Here is a 19,130-nt window from a genome sequence, read left to right as displayed (position 1 = left end):
AAATGTTGCAAACAGCCAGAGTTATGAGAAGATTTCGAACGATTCATAGCTATAAACCATACAGAGCAGCAAACTTTGAACGAGTTTTTCTCGAAATCAAAGTTTTGTTACTTGGTTCGGTCTTCGGTTTGACTTAACGCCGACCAAATAATAGAATTAAGAGGAAAAGTTTTAGGTTTATCTACCCGCAATGCAACAAATCTTCTGATTTTGTTTACCATCACAACGAATTTTGCCATTCAACATGAATAACTGGTTTCCCTTGTTTCCTAAAATCATTCATTCATTCGCGAGGAAGAACCAAAAAATATTCTTCATGAAGAATGTAGATGATATCGCTCACTATTGAACGCTTCTTTAGCTGAAGACTGCTTTGTGAATCGCATTAACCCGTAGTTCATGGGTGAGCAACACTTGTTGCCTGCCATACAGGCGATAATTCAGAGCAGAACGAAGAACATGAAAAAACGAAATATGCCGAATAGCTTCAACCGCAAAGCTGATCGAAGCTGATCTGAGAAGCTTTTTTTCACAGGTCGTGTAACTCTCTGGAGAATAACTAACAAAGAGAGTAGAGTGCTTTCGCGATAATCAGCAAGCCTGCATATATTAATATTTTTTTTGAAACGGTGGTTCTACAGTTGAAGAAGGGACGGTAGGAGAAAGTAATGAAAGTTTTTTGAAATGGAGGGGAAAGAGTGGAAAGGTAAAGGGGGGGTTATTGGTAGGTACGCTTAACAAGTTGTCGTTGTGACTCTTACCTTTTGTCCAATGCTGGAAGGTGCATGGGTCGAACCAAGCTATAATCTGAGATTATAACCGGATTCGAACCCACAACATCCGCCAGTGCATGTATTTCAAAAAAATATTACTGTAATTCTTATCGATATAGGGGGAAGTCTTCTATGGCCGGACACTAGGATTTCTCAAAAACAAAGGTTGATAAAAATATTCCGAAACCATGGAACAATAGTAAATTGCAAGATTTCATGGTAGGGTTTTTTTTCTAATTCCCGTCGTAATAAGTAAAGCCATTCTAATTTTCATCATTTGTTGGATGGATTTATTGAATACTCCAAAAGTTATTGTGCTGATTTGACTAAAACACACTTACCTTCCGATCCGTGAACTTTGAAACCACTGAAAAGCGACTATTAAAGCATATTATTGAAATTACGCAACTGACTTTATTTCTAAAATTCGTCGTACCGTTTTAAAATCCGTCTATCAAAATTTTTCATCGTCACAATCAAAAAATCACAACAATGTTTACGAAGCTAACGCGCACGTATTTGTGTAGGATGGCATGACAAATGTTATTCTACAAAATTTCTGCAGGTCAGGCAAGTTTTCCTGGCTGTAGAATAACGACAATGCCTTGCGTGAGTTATTTTCATTTATGAATGACGGAAATTAAAACGATTAGTCGACATGCATTGTCTTCTTCGTCGCACGAAAAAATGTAGGAAATTTGGCAAGTAGGACTTCCTTAATGATAAAAAGCATTTAAATAGATCTCAGCTCACTTTGATTGATCGCGTATGATAGACAACTAACTGAAATATTAGGGAATAACTAGTTTTGCATTGTGTGCCATAAAATTGCTGATATTTTTAATAATTTGTGTTGGGTCGGACGGGAATAGGCAATTACGACGATGTAGCAACATACCTTATCTAAATTATGAGTATAAATTTGGCAAGCAAATACAAGATTTTAAAGAAAAAACTACAAGGTATGCAGCCCTAAGGGTCGTACGAAAGGGTGACGTAGGACTATATCAGATCATTCGATCTTCAATGATAATCATATTTTGTCCCAAAACTAAATTTCATTTTCAATCGATTGGTGAAAAGAGAAAGGCGAAACTACCAAGGTACGGCCATTTCCGTGAAATCAGTATTAAGGGGCCATTCAGATACCACGTGGACTCAAAAATGCCAATTTTCAACACCCCCCTCCCCCTCCGTGGACAAGCGTGGACATCGACTCAACCCCCACCCCCCTCCATTGTTTGTCCACGTGGACATTTTTTTTTCTTATGTGAAATTATGTGCTCAATTCTGTTTTGATTTGCGTTATTCTGTAATATAAAAAAAATTTAAAAAAAGCTTACGTAAAAGCAAGCTAAACTAGGCATGTTATCTAGATCTAATTCTTCTATCCATGCTGATCTTGTCCACTACAAATAAATGATGGACTACAGGAAAGTCTGTTCCAGCTTGATATTCGCATGAAGACTCATCTGCTTCAACCCCTGTTCAACAAGAGTACCTTAGCTTGGTCGCTGACTTTAACACATCACAAGACCTCTCCGTTGTGGTTCGTGAAATTTTAGGAAGACGAGTTGTTTTTCAAATACGTTGTCAATGGATTTTCTTTGTCGTGGCGAGCTGCATTTGATTGTAAGGCAAAATACAATACGCGTCGTGACCTAATTTTAGTTAATTCAAAAGGCACAAATGAAAGTTCTATTTATTGCAAAAAATGTCGCTTGTCCACGTGGACATTTTCTATACCCCCTCCCCCCCTTCCGTGGACAAGCGTGGACATTCACGTACCCCCCACCCCCCTCTAAGCTGTCCACGTGGTATATGGATGGCCCCTAATAACATCTATTGCTTTGACGTCTGACCATTTTGGGACACAACGCAAACCATATGAATGTGAGTATCAAACTTTAAGGGTTTAAGAGCTACTGACACTGGAAGCGTTTCCAGGCCCGCAGCTTGCCATGGCAACCCTGTGGCAGGTTCTAGGTACAGTAGGTACCCCAGCGGAAGTGGTCGTTTTAGAGAATATCCAAAACCATATCAATATGGGTGTCAAACCTCAGGATTTTCAGCTCTCGTAAATTATTGTAGTTTGACATCCGTATTGGTATATGGTTTCGGTCATGTTTTAAAAAGGTCATAAAGGTTGGTCGTTACAAGCAACATATTTAGAATTGATTTCACTGAAATGGCCATATGTTGGTTGTTTGTCGACGGATTTCCGTTCTCTTTTCACCATTCGACTGGAAATGAAATCTAGTTTCACAAAACAAAAATAATACCACTTTAACTGGGATAATATTTAATTTTACTTAAACAAAACTAAGATTACGTAGGAAAAAAAACAACAATATTTTGAAAAGAAAACTAAAAGAAACTTTTTCGCAGTTAGATAGATGCACAGGATAGCTTTTCACAGTGGTACCCTGTCAAGTTCGTAATTTTAATTAAGTGAGAGGGTAAAGGAAAACAATTTGCCGGGAAGCTGTCTCTACTCACTGGATATGTCAGCAACATCATTCATTCGGGCAGCTGATTTAGATGCTCTACACTACTTGTTGCAAAGTGCTATTGTGTAAGCAACCGTTTATCGGGAAATTGAGAAGATACGACCGACGAGTGAATTAGGAAAGTTTACGTTTTTGGAGAGTTTTCGACAATCACTGAAAATTTTGACGAGGGACAAACTGGCAACCTACACTGATTGGGGCCAGCTTTTTGTGGTTTTGTCAGAACTTTTGCAGGTTTTTTTCTGCTGCAAATTAGATCAAACTGTTTATGGTTTATACTTGCAAATGAAAGCAAAGGCTTCTTTACATGACATGAAATGTTGATCTTTTAAAACAATGCTTTCGAAAGATAAAGCTATATAGGTATTTAGAATAAATTGCCGGTACAGGCGGCTGTTACCGAAGAGCGAGTAGTCAAGCGAATATTTCATTTTGGGCAGACTGGACAGCTATTACCTACCTACCGTGGCTTTTCTCCTCTCGTTCAACTGTGTGTGGCAGCATTAAATTCAGACAAGCTGTCTGGAGCTTTTTGCCCCATTCTTCATCGTTTGTTTTAGACTGAGAGAATCTGCAACGATGGCGATTGGTACTATCTGGCATGATAATTTTCCTTCAATGTTTACTTTGGATCAGTTTAGTGAATTAGTGTTGGGCGATGCTCTTAAGCTGGAACTAAGTGATGCATTTTAGTGTTTTGCCTTATAATAATTTGAAAAGTTAAGGATGTAGATAATTTTCCTCAGCTTTAAGTTGTGGTTAGTGGACCTCAATCAAATCAACTGTACTTACAGCTTACAGTTTATTAATAGATTGAATATCTATTATCTAAAACTTGATCCAATGTATCCACCGCCGAGGTTAAATCGAGTAGTAAAAAGAGGAGATTGTAAAACTCATTACTGCCCCCTTCGTCTTTCGAGGCAAAATAATCCCCAAAAAGGTACGTGCTATAGTCTGAACGGAGAGAGATAACTTGATAATATACCCCTTCATAAATAAGGCAAGGGTTCAATGTAAACATACTTTTGAATCACTTCTTAGTCGTCGTCTCGTACAATCGTAGACCTTCGTAGATGGGGGTCGTTTTTGGTTAACAGGAAAACGTTCCTGTTTAACAGTTTACTCGTTTGTGGTGAGCTTTGCTGAAAAAGTAACGACTTGTACGAAATGTAATAGTAAATCTGGCAACAAGAATAGATTGCAACTACAGCAGATATGTGCTATAATTATGTAGCTTGATTGAAAATGTTTAGTTTAGTGTTAATGAGATAAATAGATGGGCGTGGTTTATTTGAATGAAGAAATTGTCTTACTCGTTAGACTAATCGGTCTGTTTTGCTATTCGTTCGGGAAAATTTGAGAACAAGCTAAGCGCCGTGAAATTTTTGGGACATCATTAAACTTATATCGATAACCGTAACAGTAGAGTTAGTATAGTATTTTACAAGTAATAACGAGCTAATTTGAATTGATAACGCAACATTAGTTATGCATTTTTAATCTAGTATAAAACAAAAGACGCTCATTAAATTTAATTTTTTTAGGTAAAATTAATTTTCATCCCTCGTACAAATTGTCTTGCCACATTCAATACGCAAATTAGTAAATTCCACACCAACTGATAAGAGCCCAACATGAAACATACATTTTTAATCAGTGGACAGACCGACTTCCGGTTGTTTAAAATCAGACACAGTTTTAACGAATAAATAAAGTTGTCAAGAAACTTTTGAAATTGCCGTAGTGCAGAGTAATTTGAAAAGGAGTTTGGTATCAAGCAGTGGCGTAGGCATTCTTAGGGAGGGATTTCCAAAAAAAAAGAATTTGACTAAACCTAACCTAACCTAAAGGTGTTTTAGTTGAAATTGAGAATTAACTAAAATTAAATATTCTTCATTTGTTGAAAGAAATAAATTCAAGAAGATAAATGAAAACAAATGTAAGTTTTTTATTGCACCGATTGAACCGCGAATGCTGAAACTTTAATTTGCCTGTACCGGTAACTGGAAAAATGAGTTGGATGGGCATAAGCTGATCCGATTAAGTGATTTATAAAATTAAGTTTGAGATAGGGCTTGTAGGGATTCGGCTCGGGCTTGGGCTTATGAGCTTGTGTTTAGATTTGGGCTTGGCGTTTTCTGGGTTTAGGACATGGACTTGGATTTGAACTTCGATTTGAATTTGGATTTGGGCATGGGTTTGGACTTTTTGGGTATAGGTTTGGGTTTTTTTTTGCGAGATCGTAGCAAACTACGCGTGCGGATGGACGCGAAAAAATTTACTGTCACGTTTTTCATAGATTTTCGAAAAAAAATATGCGGCTGAATTTTTTTGAATAGTGTCGTGTTTAAAAAATATTAAATTCAAGTGAATTTAGAAGTGAATGTCTATGCTGTAAAACTTCTGAATATTCAGCGGCTTATGCGAAACCGGAGAGAAGTGAAAATTATAGTGAAATACCTTCTCCATACTCGAAGTTGGTACCTTGAACTAACACTTTGAGGATCTGTTCCCGATATTTCTCGAAGAATTTGCCGTCGTGAACTTTCAGAAGAATTGAATATTACCCGGTCAATATTACCCACTGAATCGAGATTCGTCGTTTTATCCATAGTATTCCGGAAATATTTAAGGACATGGCCGATTCAACTGACATCGGTTGGCAATATAACCTGAGAGTTATATTTATTTATTCTTTATATGCTCTACTGTGAAATCAAAGGGTAATGTATGGCAAGTTTGGAGTCTTCTATTTTCCCGAAGGGGAGAATTTTCGATTCTTCGGACATCTTATTTCGAAGTTATTCTTCGACAATTTTTACCACAGTTATTATTAAATTGATTTTTAGATATTTCAAAATACTTAATTATCTACTTTTGGGTTGCTGGTGTATTTTATATATTTTCAGTGAACGAAAAAAGGTGCTATAACCTTGGCCACTAGCAGCCGGACTTTTGATCTAAATGCCATGGGCTGGTAAATGGCTGGGTAATGCGTAACATCGGTACCTCGCGTACCTACAGTTATAAAATAGACCCTGCAGTGGTCATTAGCCTCTTATCCAGCAACTCCTCTCCCTACCTCCTCGTGGTACCAGCCGGAATACGAGCAACCTTGGTGGAGATCGCGTAACCAACCCCGGTGGAAGCTAAGGTCGTATACCGACAGGGAAGGAGGCACTCACGCATCTGCTGAGTGTGTTGGCAAAAGGAACAGCCTTGCCAGCCGTGAGCGTCTGACTCCAGGTTAGGGGCGGCTCGCGACGGAAATTCCACTGCACGGTGAATCGCCCTTTCCGTACCAGGTATGCGGCTGTATCCCAGGTTAGGGGCGGCATACAACAGCGACTGATCCGGACCGGATGGCTGACTTATGAAACGCTGTGTCTCGCCAGTTATACCCAAGACAGCAGCCCTGTCCGCGAAACAACTTCCGCTAGGAGAAATTCAGGAAAGGAACTACAACCGGATAATCGGCATGGACCCAGGCAAAGGAAAAAGGACAACGATTATTGGAAACTTGGTACTTGGAATGTCAGGACACTACTTGAACCGGCATGCGCGGGTATCGGGAGGCGTTCTATGATCTTCTCGACAGAACATATGGAGAGTGCCCAAGACATGACATAAAGATAGTCATCTGGGATACAAATGTACAGGTCGGACGTAAAGAGTTCTTTCGTCCCGTTATTGGTAGAGAAAGCCTCCATCCTAGCACAAACGATAATGACCTGAGGCTAATCAACTTCGCTGCAGCCAGAGGAATGGTTGTCTGTAGTACCCATTTTGCACGTTGGAACATTCGGAAGCACACATGGAAACACCCTAATGGAGAGGTCTGCTCTCAGATCGACCACGTTCTGGTTGATGGCCGGCACTTTTCTGATGTCACAGACGTGCGATCCTTCCGGGGACCAAACGTTGACTCGGACCACTATCTCGTAGTAAGCAAGATCCGCGCCCGGTTGTCCAACGTATTCAAATCGTAGTCAACGAGAAAGTTACGACTGAACATTCGGCGGTTATCAGCGGAGGGAGTTGCTGCAGAGTACTCTCGGAAGACTGATGAGCGGATCGGTGAAACTCTCGGAGAGAACCTGAACGAACAGTGGAGACACATCCACAACGCGATCAGTACTACAGCACGGGAAGTGTTGGGTACTACTGCTGTAGCCACTTCCAGTGAGTGGTTTGACGCAGAGTGCCAGCGAGTGACTGATGAGAAGAATCGAGTCAGAAGTCACATTTTGGCTGCAACTGTGACACGCCAGAGCAGAGAGAGAGAGAGAGAGAGAGAGAGAGAGAGAGAGAGAGAGAGAGAGAGAGAGAGAGAGAGAGAGAGAGAGAGAGAGAGAGATACCGAGAGAGATACCGAGATGCTAGAGCTGCCGAAATGAGACTTCATCGTCGTAAGAAACGACAGCACTGGGATCGCGTTCTTGCGGAGGCGGAGAATTGCTTCGAGAGGCACGGTACAAGAAGCTCTTTAATACGATCAACGGAATCAGAAACCGGACCGTGCCAACTCCTGCTATGTGCAACGATAAGGAGGGGAACCTGATTACCGAAAGATCGGAGGTGGCTAGGCGTTGGAAACAATATTTCGATGCATTGTTGAATGGTGAACAAGATGGAATGGTCAACAGAAACAGGATAACGATTGAGGATGATGGATAAGCTGTGGATCCACCAACTTTGGACGAGGTTAGGAAAGCAGCGAGAGAGCTGAAAAACGGCAAAGCAGCTGGAAAGGACGGCATCCCCGCAGAAGTTTTGAAAGTCGGGAGCGAACGGCTGTATTGTGCAATCCATCAGGTTATACTAAAGGTATGGATTGAGGAGGAATTACCTGAACTGGTTGGAAGGTCTCATATGCCCAATTTACAAAAAGGGCCATCGACTCGAATGCAGCAATTATCGAGGTATTACTCTCCTCAATTCTGTATACAAAATTCTCTCCCGCATCCTGTTTTTCAGACTGGCCGTTACAGGAAACCTTTGTTGGCGAATACCAGTGCGGTTTTCGAGAGGGACGCTCCACGACGGACGAAATGTTCACCTTGCGACAAATCCTCGATAATTTCCGGGAATTCAGCTTGCAGAGTCATCATCTGTTTATAGACTTCAAGGCGGCGTACGATTCAGTTAAACGAAACGAGCTGTGGCAGATTATGCTTGAACATGGTTTTCCAACAAAACTGATTAGGCTGATACGTGCTACCCTTGATGGTTCAAAATCAAGCGTCAGGATAGCGGGTGAGACTTCGGACTTGTTTGTGACGTTAGATGGTTTGAAACAAGGTGACGGACTATCGAACTTGCTGTGGAAGGTGCTATTCGAAGGGCCGGCGTGCAGAGAAGCGGTACCATCATCACGAAATCTCATATGCTCCTAGGGTTCGCGGACGACATCGATATCATCGGTGTTAACCGTAGAGCTGTGGAAGAAGCGTACACGCATCTTAAGGAGGAAGCTGCGAGGATAGGGCTTATCATAAATTCTACCAAAACGAAGTATATGGTGGCTGGTAGAGAGCGTGGTAGCCCTTCGGGTGTTGGAACTGCGGTGGTGATAGATGGAGATACTTTTGAAGTGGTCGACGAATTTGTTTACCTTGGTACGTTAGTGACATGTGACAACGATGTGAGCCGTGAAGTAAAAAGGCGGATAGCGGCTGCCAACAGGGCCTTCTACGGATTAGGTAGCCAGCTAAGGTCCCGTAGCCTGCAACTCCGTACAAAACTCGCGCTCTATAAGACGCTAATTCTCCCGGTGGTACTCTACGGCCACGAAGCGTGAACGTTGAAAGAGAGCGACTGACGAGCTCTTGGCGTTTTCGAGCGTAAGATCCTGCGATCAATTCTTGGCGGCATATTAGACGAAGGAATGTGGCGCAGGCGCATGAATCATGAAATATACCAAGTGTACAAAGATGCGGATATTGTGAAGCGACTAAAATACGGCAGGTTACAGTGGGCTGGCCACGTTGCAATGATGCCGGATGAGAGACCAGCGAAAACACTATTTAGCAGAGAACCCGACGGAGGCCGACGACTTCGAGGCAGACCCCGTACCCGTTGGATGAGCGCTGTTGACGAGGATGCTAGAACAGCGGGTGTTAGGGGCGACTGGAGAGTGGCAACCCAAGACCGAGTAATGTGGAGACGGTTCCTGAATTCGGCATGGATTCGATAAGCGGATTGTCGCCGAAAAAGAAAAAAAGTAAGTAAGCCATAAGTTCATCCCCGAGGGTCTGGAGTATCAGTATTATTAGCAAAGATACTCCCAACGAAACAAATTTACAGTTAATCAGAAACGGCTGGTACGAGACGTCCCCGTTTCTTCTTCCCTGTTGATTTTGAAATGCATCTATGTATGAATGACTTATTCACTTCTTCTTCTCCTTCTTCAGCAGCATAGAGCCGGGGTGGCTCGTGCTGTTTCAAGCACTCGTCTCCATTCAACTCGGTCTTGGGCCACTCGTCGCCAATTTCCTAGTCGTCTCAGAAGTCGCAAATCGCTTTCGACCTGGTCGAGCCATCGTGCACGTTGGGTCCCCCTGTTCCTGGTGCCGGTGGGGTTGTTGAAGAGGACTATTTTCGTCGCACTGTCGTCCGGCATCCTTACGACGTGTCCGGCCCACCGTAGCCTGTTAACTTTCGCTAGATGTACGATGGGAGTCTCCCCAAGCAGTGCCTGTAGCTCGTGATTCATACGCCTCCGCCACTCGCCGCTTTCATTTTGTACTCCGCCAAATATCGTCCGCAGCACTTTCCGCTCAAACACGGCAAGGGCGCGTATGTCCTCCGTAAGCAGCGTCACGGCTTCAAGTCCATAAAGAACTACCGGTCTAATAATGGTTTTGTACATGGTTAGCTTCGTGCGGCGGCGTGTGCTTCCTGATCGTAGCGTTTTACGAAGGGCAAAGTAGGCCCGATTTCCCGCTTGGATGCGCCGCTGGATCTCCTTACTAGTGTTGTTGTCCGCGGTCACCAGCGATCCCAAATACACGAACTCCTCTACCACTTCTAGTTCGTCGCCGTCAACGGTTACCGTCCGTGGGAGGCACGCATTTGTTTCCTTTGAGCCTCTTCCTTTCATGTATTTGGTCTTCGACGCATTTATTTTTAGCCCAATTCTCCTAGACTCCACTTTCAGTCTGGCGTAGATTGCCTCCGCCGTCGCAAAGTTCCTGGCAATGATATCGAAGTCATCTGCAAAGCCTAGAAGTTGGCTACTCTTGGTAAAAATCGTGCCTCTCGTTTCGATGCCCGCTCGTCGGATCACCCCCTCAAGAGCGATGTTGAACAGCATGCAGGATAGACCGTCACCTTGTCTCAACCCTCGTAGCGTCTCGAAGGGACTCGAGAGTGTCCCAGAGATGCGTACGAAACACATCACTCGATCCAATGTAGCTCTGATCAGTCGCGTCAGTTTGTCCGGAAAACCGTATTCGTGCATTATCTGCCATAACTTGTCTCGATCGACTGTATCGTATGCTGCTTTGAAATCAATAAAGATGTGATGCGTGGGCACGTTGTATTCCCGACATTTCTGCAAGATCTGTCGGATTGTAAAACTTTGGTCCGTAGTTGCGCGAGCCCACATGAAACCCGCCTGATAATTCCCTAGGAAACCTTGTGCAATCGGTGAACAGCCGGCGTAACAGGATCTGGGAGAGTACCTTGTAGGCGGCGTTTACCAGCGTTATACCACGATAGTTGCAGCAGTCTAACCGATCACCCTTTTTGTGGATGGGACAAACCACTCCTTCCATCCATTCCTCCGGTAGCTTTTACTCCTCCCAAATCCTAGAAATAACCTAGTGTAGAGCCTTTGCTAGCGTTTCTCTGCCATGCCATGACTTATTCACGCGAGACTTATTTCTTATAATCGTCTTTGCGGCAATACTTCACAGTTGGCCTGGCCGATTAAACGTTTGCAATATATCTCTGATATTTTGCAAATGTTAATACAGACAAGAAAATAATTTGAAATATTTTTATGATTAGAAATAATTAAAATTATTTCCAGGAATCCTTTGTTGAGGCTGTGTTGGTATTAATAAGAATAAGAATAGGTTTGGGTTTTTTTACTTATATGCGAGAAGGGCACTGGGTTCAAAAAGCCATTGCGACAGTCTTGAAGATTGTCTTTTGTAGCTGGGTCCGATTGCTGTACAACTACCCTTATTCTGCGAGGCGAGTGACGTGACTAGTGACTGCAGTCACCGCGAATCAGGTGACAATTGTCACCTAGGTGACTCGCCTTGTCACTTAGGTGACAAGGGTTTCTTACCTAGGTGACACGATTGTCACTTAGGTGACTCGACTCGCCGTGGCGAGTCACGGCGAGTGACAATTGTCGTATTGAGTCATGTGACTCGCAGAATAAGGGTGAAAGTTTCAATGTACGAAAATTTTTGGTATTGACTTTTAATAAATTCAGTATCGTAATGAAATGCACACAAATTTATATTCTGTCGTATTTGACGATAGCAAGTGATTGAATTGCGATTTTCGGTACATAATTGTATAGCATTATAAAACTAATCGCTTTGAGTCGGGTTTATCGCATATAAAGATTTATATAGTTGAATTGTTATCGTATATTTTGTAGTACGTTTACTGTCAAATTGACGCTGACGGTTGCGTTGACGCAGCATTCTGTTTGGGCCTTTAGCGATACGTACTGGCAATTACATGTAAATTCATCAGATAATTTTTTTTAAGAATCTCGGAGGCAATTAATCCATATTCGAAAGAGTACGATATGTACATTTTCCTACACATTTAGGTACTTTTTCTGATACTCAACTATTTTAAAAACTAAAAGACTTCGCACGCTTATATTAAGGTTACAGATATGACCATCTCTGACTTTATTTTGCGATGTTTCTCCTTTACGTCTTGTCCCACTCTAAGGATACTATAAAATACTGTTGGCTTCATTTCTTTCTCCCTCATTCTTTCTGTCTATTCGAAAAACTTCCGTTAAAAAAAATTAATAATGTCTGACTTCATTATAAATTTTTAGGTATGACCTTACAATATGAGGTTGATCGCCTCTTTTATGTTCATAAGAGTTGACCAAATTTTGACGATAGTTTATAGAATAGTCAAATTTACCCTTGAATATTTTACACGTACTTTTCAATTATTCAGATGACTGAGAATTATTGTATTTCTGTGGTTTTCTGTCCAAACTTAGACTAATACTTTGATTTTTTTACTTTTCTCGCTTGGACAGATAGGAGTTGTAATGTATCTTTTGTATCAACTGTTGGGAATCAGCACCGTAATTGGTTCGGTGGTTTGTATCGTCACGATGACACCCCTTCAGTTTATCATCGGAAAAATGATGTCGGCCAACTCCAAGAAAGCTTCGGTGAGTATGCATATGGTCTTGTTTTTGTTCACATTTAACAAACCCCGTTAGCCCATATGGTTCAATGTAAGCTTCAAATGCAGAGGAGGTTGTTCAGCGAATCATCAAAGCATCAAATTTCAAAGCGCTAGCTTTCATTATAACTTGACAGGACACCCCATTTAATAAAACATTCATGCTGTGAGTAGGCGTTCGTCGTCTTTCTTCTGGTGCGATATGATGTGTACCACCGTTAGAAGCGCTTATTATGCTGTCACCCGGTTTTCTTACTTTATATTGAACCCTGTTGACATACTTAATTTACGCTCATTTCCTATTTTACGCCATCGTCTATTCTGTGATGCATGTCGATTTCCTGGCGATACAGGAATGCACCGATGAGCGGCTCCGGCGGATCAACGAGGTGCTGCTGGGGATAAAATTAATTAAACTGAATGCCTGGGAAAATGTTTTCCAAGAGAAGATTTCCCGAGCTCGTCGGAAGGAACTTAGGCATCTGGATCTCGACTCGTGCTATTGGACGTTGATGAGTAAGTAAAATTTTCGATTTTGTTTGAGCCTGTCTGACGATAACGACGCTACTAGGGAAAAAAAAGATTAAAAAAGATAATCTGCATTTGAATAGTTTCTAAAACAGCGCAAAGCAATGCTGAACGAACGGCCATCTGCAAAAAGTTGCACGCTGGCGTCCACAATCTGTGGGATTTTGTTAAGGGGCGCGCAAAGCTTTTATGATTGAATCTCCAGTCAACACCAACCAGCCATCAGAATGACTTTTCAATGCCAGAGAAGATAAATCAATAAGGGGAAAAACATTATCACTTAAAGTAGGTCACAATCAAAGGCACAGCAAAGCGGGTGAAAACTTTTTTTTGTCCTGTAGCGAAGTTGGCCGACCTTGCGGAATCCCTCGACATTTTGAACATATTTTTATTTCTCAAAGTTTATTGAAATTCATTGATAACTTTTGTCAACCAACTAGACAAATTTCATTTTTAGTGTATATTTATTTTAGAAATTTGTCTGTGACTATTATAATGCACATCCTCCATCTCCAGGTATTTAACCTATAGATTTCGCAACAACGGTTTTTCATTTTCTTTAAGCTCCTTGGCACTTTTTTCTTTAAAAATAATTTGGGAATTAGTTTGTACTTTGTATCATAAACGGTTGCCATCATTAATAACCAGTTTTGATTTATATTTCAGCGTTAATTACAATTGTGAACATGCCATGCTCTGATAAAGCAATATAATAATGATAAAGAGCTGTTAGAATAATATTGATTTGTTGGATTATTTATTCAGCAGCTTAAAAAGCAAATTATTCCTAATATGGATGTTCGCAGCAATAGCACATAGCCGAATTGGGTTTCCAGTCACGAAAGTGACCGAAACATTAGGGAACTCGGGGGTAATGGCATGGAACGTCAATTTGTGCATTTTCAACATCCGGGTCCATCTTGAAATCACCTTTCTATTATTTTTATAAAAATGAAAAGCTAACCAAGTTTATCGCTTCGAGCAGAACGGTAGCCAATCGACTTTAAGTAGGTTACATCTCAACCACACTAGTGGGTGATGATTTCAAAAGAGATAAAGGCTGCTGGAGAAGAACGGTTAGTAGGTAAGTTTTTCGGTTCGGTTTTCCTATTTCACAGGCAGGTGCAAAATTTTCAACCATCCGTTATTGAAAAGGGTTTGATCGCATAATCAGTTTTTATGTTATGTCTTCCTGTTGAGTTGCTTTCGGGCGTCATTTCGAAACCATAATTGTTCTTTAAAAGATATTTTGTGGTTGATTGTTCGATTGTGTTCTGCCGGTGGAGATGTAGTTGTTATGTTCAGTTTGTTTTTCGAACAAATTCAATTTCAGTTGATTTATTTGGCAAATTATTTCAGTAGAATTTCGAATCGTTGTATTAAACTATTTGTACGAAATCGCCCAAAAATTCTTCCAATCCAAATAAAGCTTCCTGTAACAAAATTTACGTTAGATTTACGTAATTAACTAATATTAATAGTAATAAAATTTAAACATATTGCCGTTCCGTATAAACAATGGCATAATCATTTCAATTATGCTAATTTTAAAGATTTATGCTCCCAATTTATTTACCCCCATTTTATGATACTACCTTGTGTACAAATATGCACTTCGAGCCGGATCGGCTAAATTTGTGGCTGTTTTTGAAGTGCAATGCAAATTTTTGTTTGTACCATGTAAATAATCCAACCTAGCATTGTTTTCTTTTTCCCTTCACGTCGCACTGAAACCCCCCTCCAGTGCTTCTCACGCAAATCTCATCGGTGCTGATAACCTTCGTCACGGTGGCCGTTTTTACCCATCTCGAGCAGCAGAACGAGCCTAGTTCGGATGTCCAATTCACGGCAGCACGGCTGTTTGCCTCGTTGGCACTGTTTAATCAACTGACGGTGCCATTGTTTATCTTTCCAATCACGATTCCGATTATCCTGTCGGCAGTGGTGAGCACCAGAAGGTTGGAAGCATTTCTTCGCCGGCCGGAAGTGTCCGGCGAGAAGCGGCTACCGGCGATGTCCGCTTCTGCCGTGCAAGAAGACTGTCAGACCAGTGACGCATCGTTTGATAATTCCTGCGAAGATAACGAACCGGAAGGTGACACCCGTCAGCCGGTTCCCGTAGGGCTGCAGCACAACGACGACGATTTGCTGCAAGGAGTGGTTGAGAAACTTATGGCAGGTGCGTTCAGTTTCATTGTTATTACATCTAAGTTGTCTGGTAACCTATGGTTACCATAGGTATTAAAAGGTTGCAAAATTCTTTTTAAGTAATTTATGGAAAGCCATGTAAACATGATAAAACTTAAATTTTGTTAAAAATGCGGCTTGAATTCAGTAGTTTCCACAAAATTTATTCTGTACAAAACAGATCAAGCGTGCTTTTCAATCAAAATTAGTGACTTTTCTTCCCCTAATCAGGTACAACGAAAAAGCGTACGCTGCCGAGGTCGGTAGCTAAATCAGGTGATAATTTATGCTACGAATCAGCGGAGCGGGAAAGTGAGAATGAACTGAATTCGCAGTACCGCGAAGGTAAATTGAGCGACGTAAGGATGGAAACAGCTCCAGCTGCTGGTGTTGGCAGCAGCAGTGGTACACCTTTACTGTCCAAAAGCGCCGCTGATTGCAGCAGCGACCAGAGCAAAACAATCCGGCAAAACACTGACGGTAGCGCGAAAGAGCATCGGAAAATTAATCCCCAGGCCATGGAGCCGCCCGTTTCGAACTGTCGATTTACCGAGTGCGGTCGAATGGAACAGAAATCACACGGACCGGTGACTGCTAATGAGTCAAGATTTGCAAAGCAGCCGAACTCCGGTAGAGGTGACGTTGATGATAATGATGGCCCAGCAGTTTCCATGAAAAATGCTCGCTTTCAGTGGGGTTTGTTGGTTGGCGACGAAAAAGTGGAAACCGCTCTGCACACGAAACCGAAAGGCGGTCAGGTGCTGAAAGTGGACCAGTTGGTCATACCGAAAGGTGAGTACAAATTATAATTACATGAAAACAAGTCAACCGCTTGATCTACTCAAAGTGTGCTTTGGGAGTTGTACATTTGACAGGCCATTCACGGACAGATTTATAAAGAATTAGATTTGGTTTTCATTTAGGTATTATTATTAGGAAGCATGAAAAAGATCATAAAATTAATTTTCGAAAAAACTGCCAAAAAACAACCATAAAATTCTAAAGCTTAAGACTAAGTCTTCTTGCCAAACTATTTTTCAAATTGCATTTAAAACTCGTTAGTTTGATTAATACATACGCCTGAAGTTTAGAAAGATGATATGATTTTTGTTTTTGAGAACAATTCTAGTACCTACGTCAGGCATTTATTTCACAAGTATTTTTGGATTCGTGTAGCAAACTGGGGATTATAGTTGACTGGCAACTCAAGAGCTGAAAGCATTAAAGATTCGTGCCGTATCCAGAGCTCGTTTCCATTCCAATTGGTTCTGGGCTACTCATCACCAATTCCCCGAATGCCTTGATATTCGCAAGTTTGCTTCAATGTGGATCAGCCGGGTCCCACTGTTACTACTGCCGGATCTTTGAAGAGACCAGAAATAGTCTCACCATGAGTCATTCGGCATCCTCGCGACGTGGCTGGCTCACCGTAACCTACCAAATTTTGACATGGCTGACCCACCTTAATCTCCCAAACTTTTCTAAGCATTGCACAGTGATGCCCTTATCTCTATATCTTCGAATGCCGCTGGACTACATTCTATTTTTTCGTGACAAATGGAATGAAAGCGGAATGGAGGCAGCGGAAGTGAGGCCAAATGGATGCGAGGCTGGATGAACACGAGACTCGAGATGGAACGTTTAAAATTCTTTTACTCATATTTGAGATTCTACCAAGCCATTCAAAAATAACCTTTTTTTGCGGTTGTATGTCTTGGCGACAAATTTTGGCATGCTAATCATAAGTCGATTTCGTCTGCACCAGTCTACGAAATTATCCAGAAGCTCTTGTAGGTGTGTGCAATCATCAGGAGAACGAACTTCATAAACCATCTTCAAATCATCCGCATATGTTAATTAGCGACCTGAGTCAAGCATAAGTACGATGTCGTTGATATAGAGGATAAATCATAGCTGGTTTAACTTGTTACTCTGCGGCACACCGAATGGATCGACGAATGGTTCCGATGTGCCGAGTGGTGAAGATCCACTAGCAATAGCGGAACTGCAGCATTATGGAAGCATACACTAGCAGCTTCCGTACAGAAAGCGTTGTCTAACCTGTCGAGCAGGCTTGGCATACACTTTTCGCTTTGATTTTGCTCTTTTGATTACTGGACCTCAGCCAAGCAAAATTTGAAAACGTGGTGTATGGGGCATTTGTATAATATTGCTATAATATTACTGAAGAAAGTACAGTTTTATCTTTAGTATTTACGACGCTGTAGGGCTGCAATGCCGTTGGTAGCAAAAAGAGCGCTCTTTTTGCTACCAAGAGGGTAGCAGCCTTATAGCGCCATAAATACAAAAGGCATAGTAATGCTTACTTCCGCAATGTTGTAGATAATAACTAGTTCTACAAACGCCCCATACATTACTTTTTGAAATTTTGCTTGGCTGAGATGCTGTAATCAAAAGAGCAAAATCGGAGCGAAAAGTGAATGCCAAGCCTGCTGTCGAGACGTGTACCGATCCAGGGATAGCGACCAACATAACATCCATCCTCTCGCGGCCGCCCTAGTAGTGTTTCTGTCCAAGTTTGGTTTGCTCCGTCGCGCTCGTCACTCCACCGATGCGTCAGTCGAGACAATACTAATCGGGATTGGTGAAAATTTGCATGTAGAGGTGGGTCAGGGAAGGTTCTTAATTATGGTTAGTGACCCCTCCCAGCAAACATTTTGGTCAGTATAACTTAATTCTAAATGAGATAAACGTCAGCATATAAGGTCAATCAAATCATATATCATGCGCTGAAACGGCATGTAGGGTAACCAACGTATTTTGGACCCCCTCAGCAGCTGTACATAATTTGGACACTTACAGCAAAATCAAATGCAAGTGTCCAAATTATGTACAGCTGCTGATGGGGTCCAAAATAGGTTGGTTACCCTGCATGCAAAAGTGGAGGTGATATACATGATTTAGTTCTTCAGAATAATTGAAATGCCGACAAAACAAAACAGTGTATACGACTGAGCCGATTGAGTGGATTGCATTTCGACACAGTTACGATAATATTTCTACTCTACCCTTCGCCTTTCTCCATGTGGTAAATGGCAAGTGTCAAAAATTGCATACAGAGCAGGCTATTTAGCCCAATATTCGCCCCGAAAGTTAATGAGACAAAAAAGTAAAAGCTTGGCTGAAAAGCCATAAGATGCACCGATCTTGAGGCATTTAGATTAGCGGAATGGATTATAATCTAGACTTGCCCAGTTCTGAAAAATACTTTCCTTGGTAAATTTTAAGATTTCCGTTCGTTCACTTACCTATCAGAGAAATATCTAAAAAATTATGAGTTTTTACTTTTAACATTTTTAATTTTTAAAACGTTACGTTACGTGGTTTTAATATGCTAAAAAACAATCAAACTCCTCAAAGAGTGCTTTTTCAAAAAGATCTTTTATTGTCTTGTTAGTACAGTAGGATTTCGAATTTGGCAACAAATGCGTGTCGCCTATGTTGCCAAAATCGAAACCGTGCCAAAATCGAGACCCTTTTTCGATGTGAAAAAATTTAATATAAATGCTTTAGAAATTGATTAAATATCGTTAATTAACGATTGCAAACATTTCATGTTTAAAAAGTCCACTAAGAGCTATCCGTCTGGTGCAAATAAGTTATAGACACCCCGCGGTATGACGTAGTCCTACGGCAATAAAAATATTGTTCGAAACCACATAATTTTTTTCCATGAACATACTGAGGGCATCATTTTTTCATCATT

General features: G+C 41.4%; 2 protein-coding genes across 2 annotated transcripts in view; one reads left to right on the top strand and one right to left on the bottom strand.

The window, feature by feature from the left end:
• The window catches only part of LOC128743360 (homeotic protein female sterile), a 420,579-nt gene that overhangs the window by 137,905 nt on the left and 263,544 nt on the right, over positions 1 to 19,130 (bottom strand). The window lies entirely within an intron of this gene.
• LOC128740451 (ATP-binding cassette sub-family C member Sur) overlaps positions 1 to 19,130 on the top strand; it is a 119,061-nt gene that overhangs the window by 49,627 nt on the left and 50,304 nt on the right. The window contains exons 7-10 of the mRNA XM_053835991.1: positions 12,537 to 12,674; positions 13,042 to 13,204; positions 14,961 to 15,395; positions 15,635 to 16,195. Of these exons, the coding sequence (XP_053691966.1) occupies positions 12,537 to 12,674; positions 13,042 to 13,204; positions 14,961 to 15,395; positions 15,635 to 16,195 (1,297 nt within the window). The remainder of the gene's footprint in view (positions 1 to 12,536; positions 12,675 to 13,041; positions 13,205 to 14,960; positions 15,396 to 15,634; positions 16,196 to 19,130) is intronic.

This window comes from Sabethes cyaneus, chromosome 3 (assembly GCF_943734655.1).
Source record: "Sabethes cyaneus chromosome 3, idSabCyanKW18_F2, whole genome shotgun sequence".
In the NCBI taxonomy this organism is placed as follows: domain Eukaryota; kingdom Metazoa; phylum Arthropoda; class Insecta; order Diptera; family Culicidae; genus Sabethes; species Sabethes cyaneus.
This window is presented reverse-complemented; position numbering and strand designations above follow the sequence as displayed.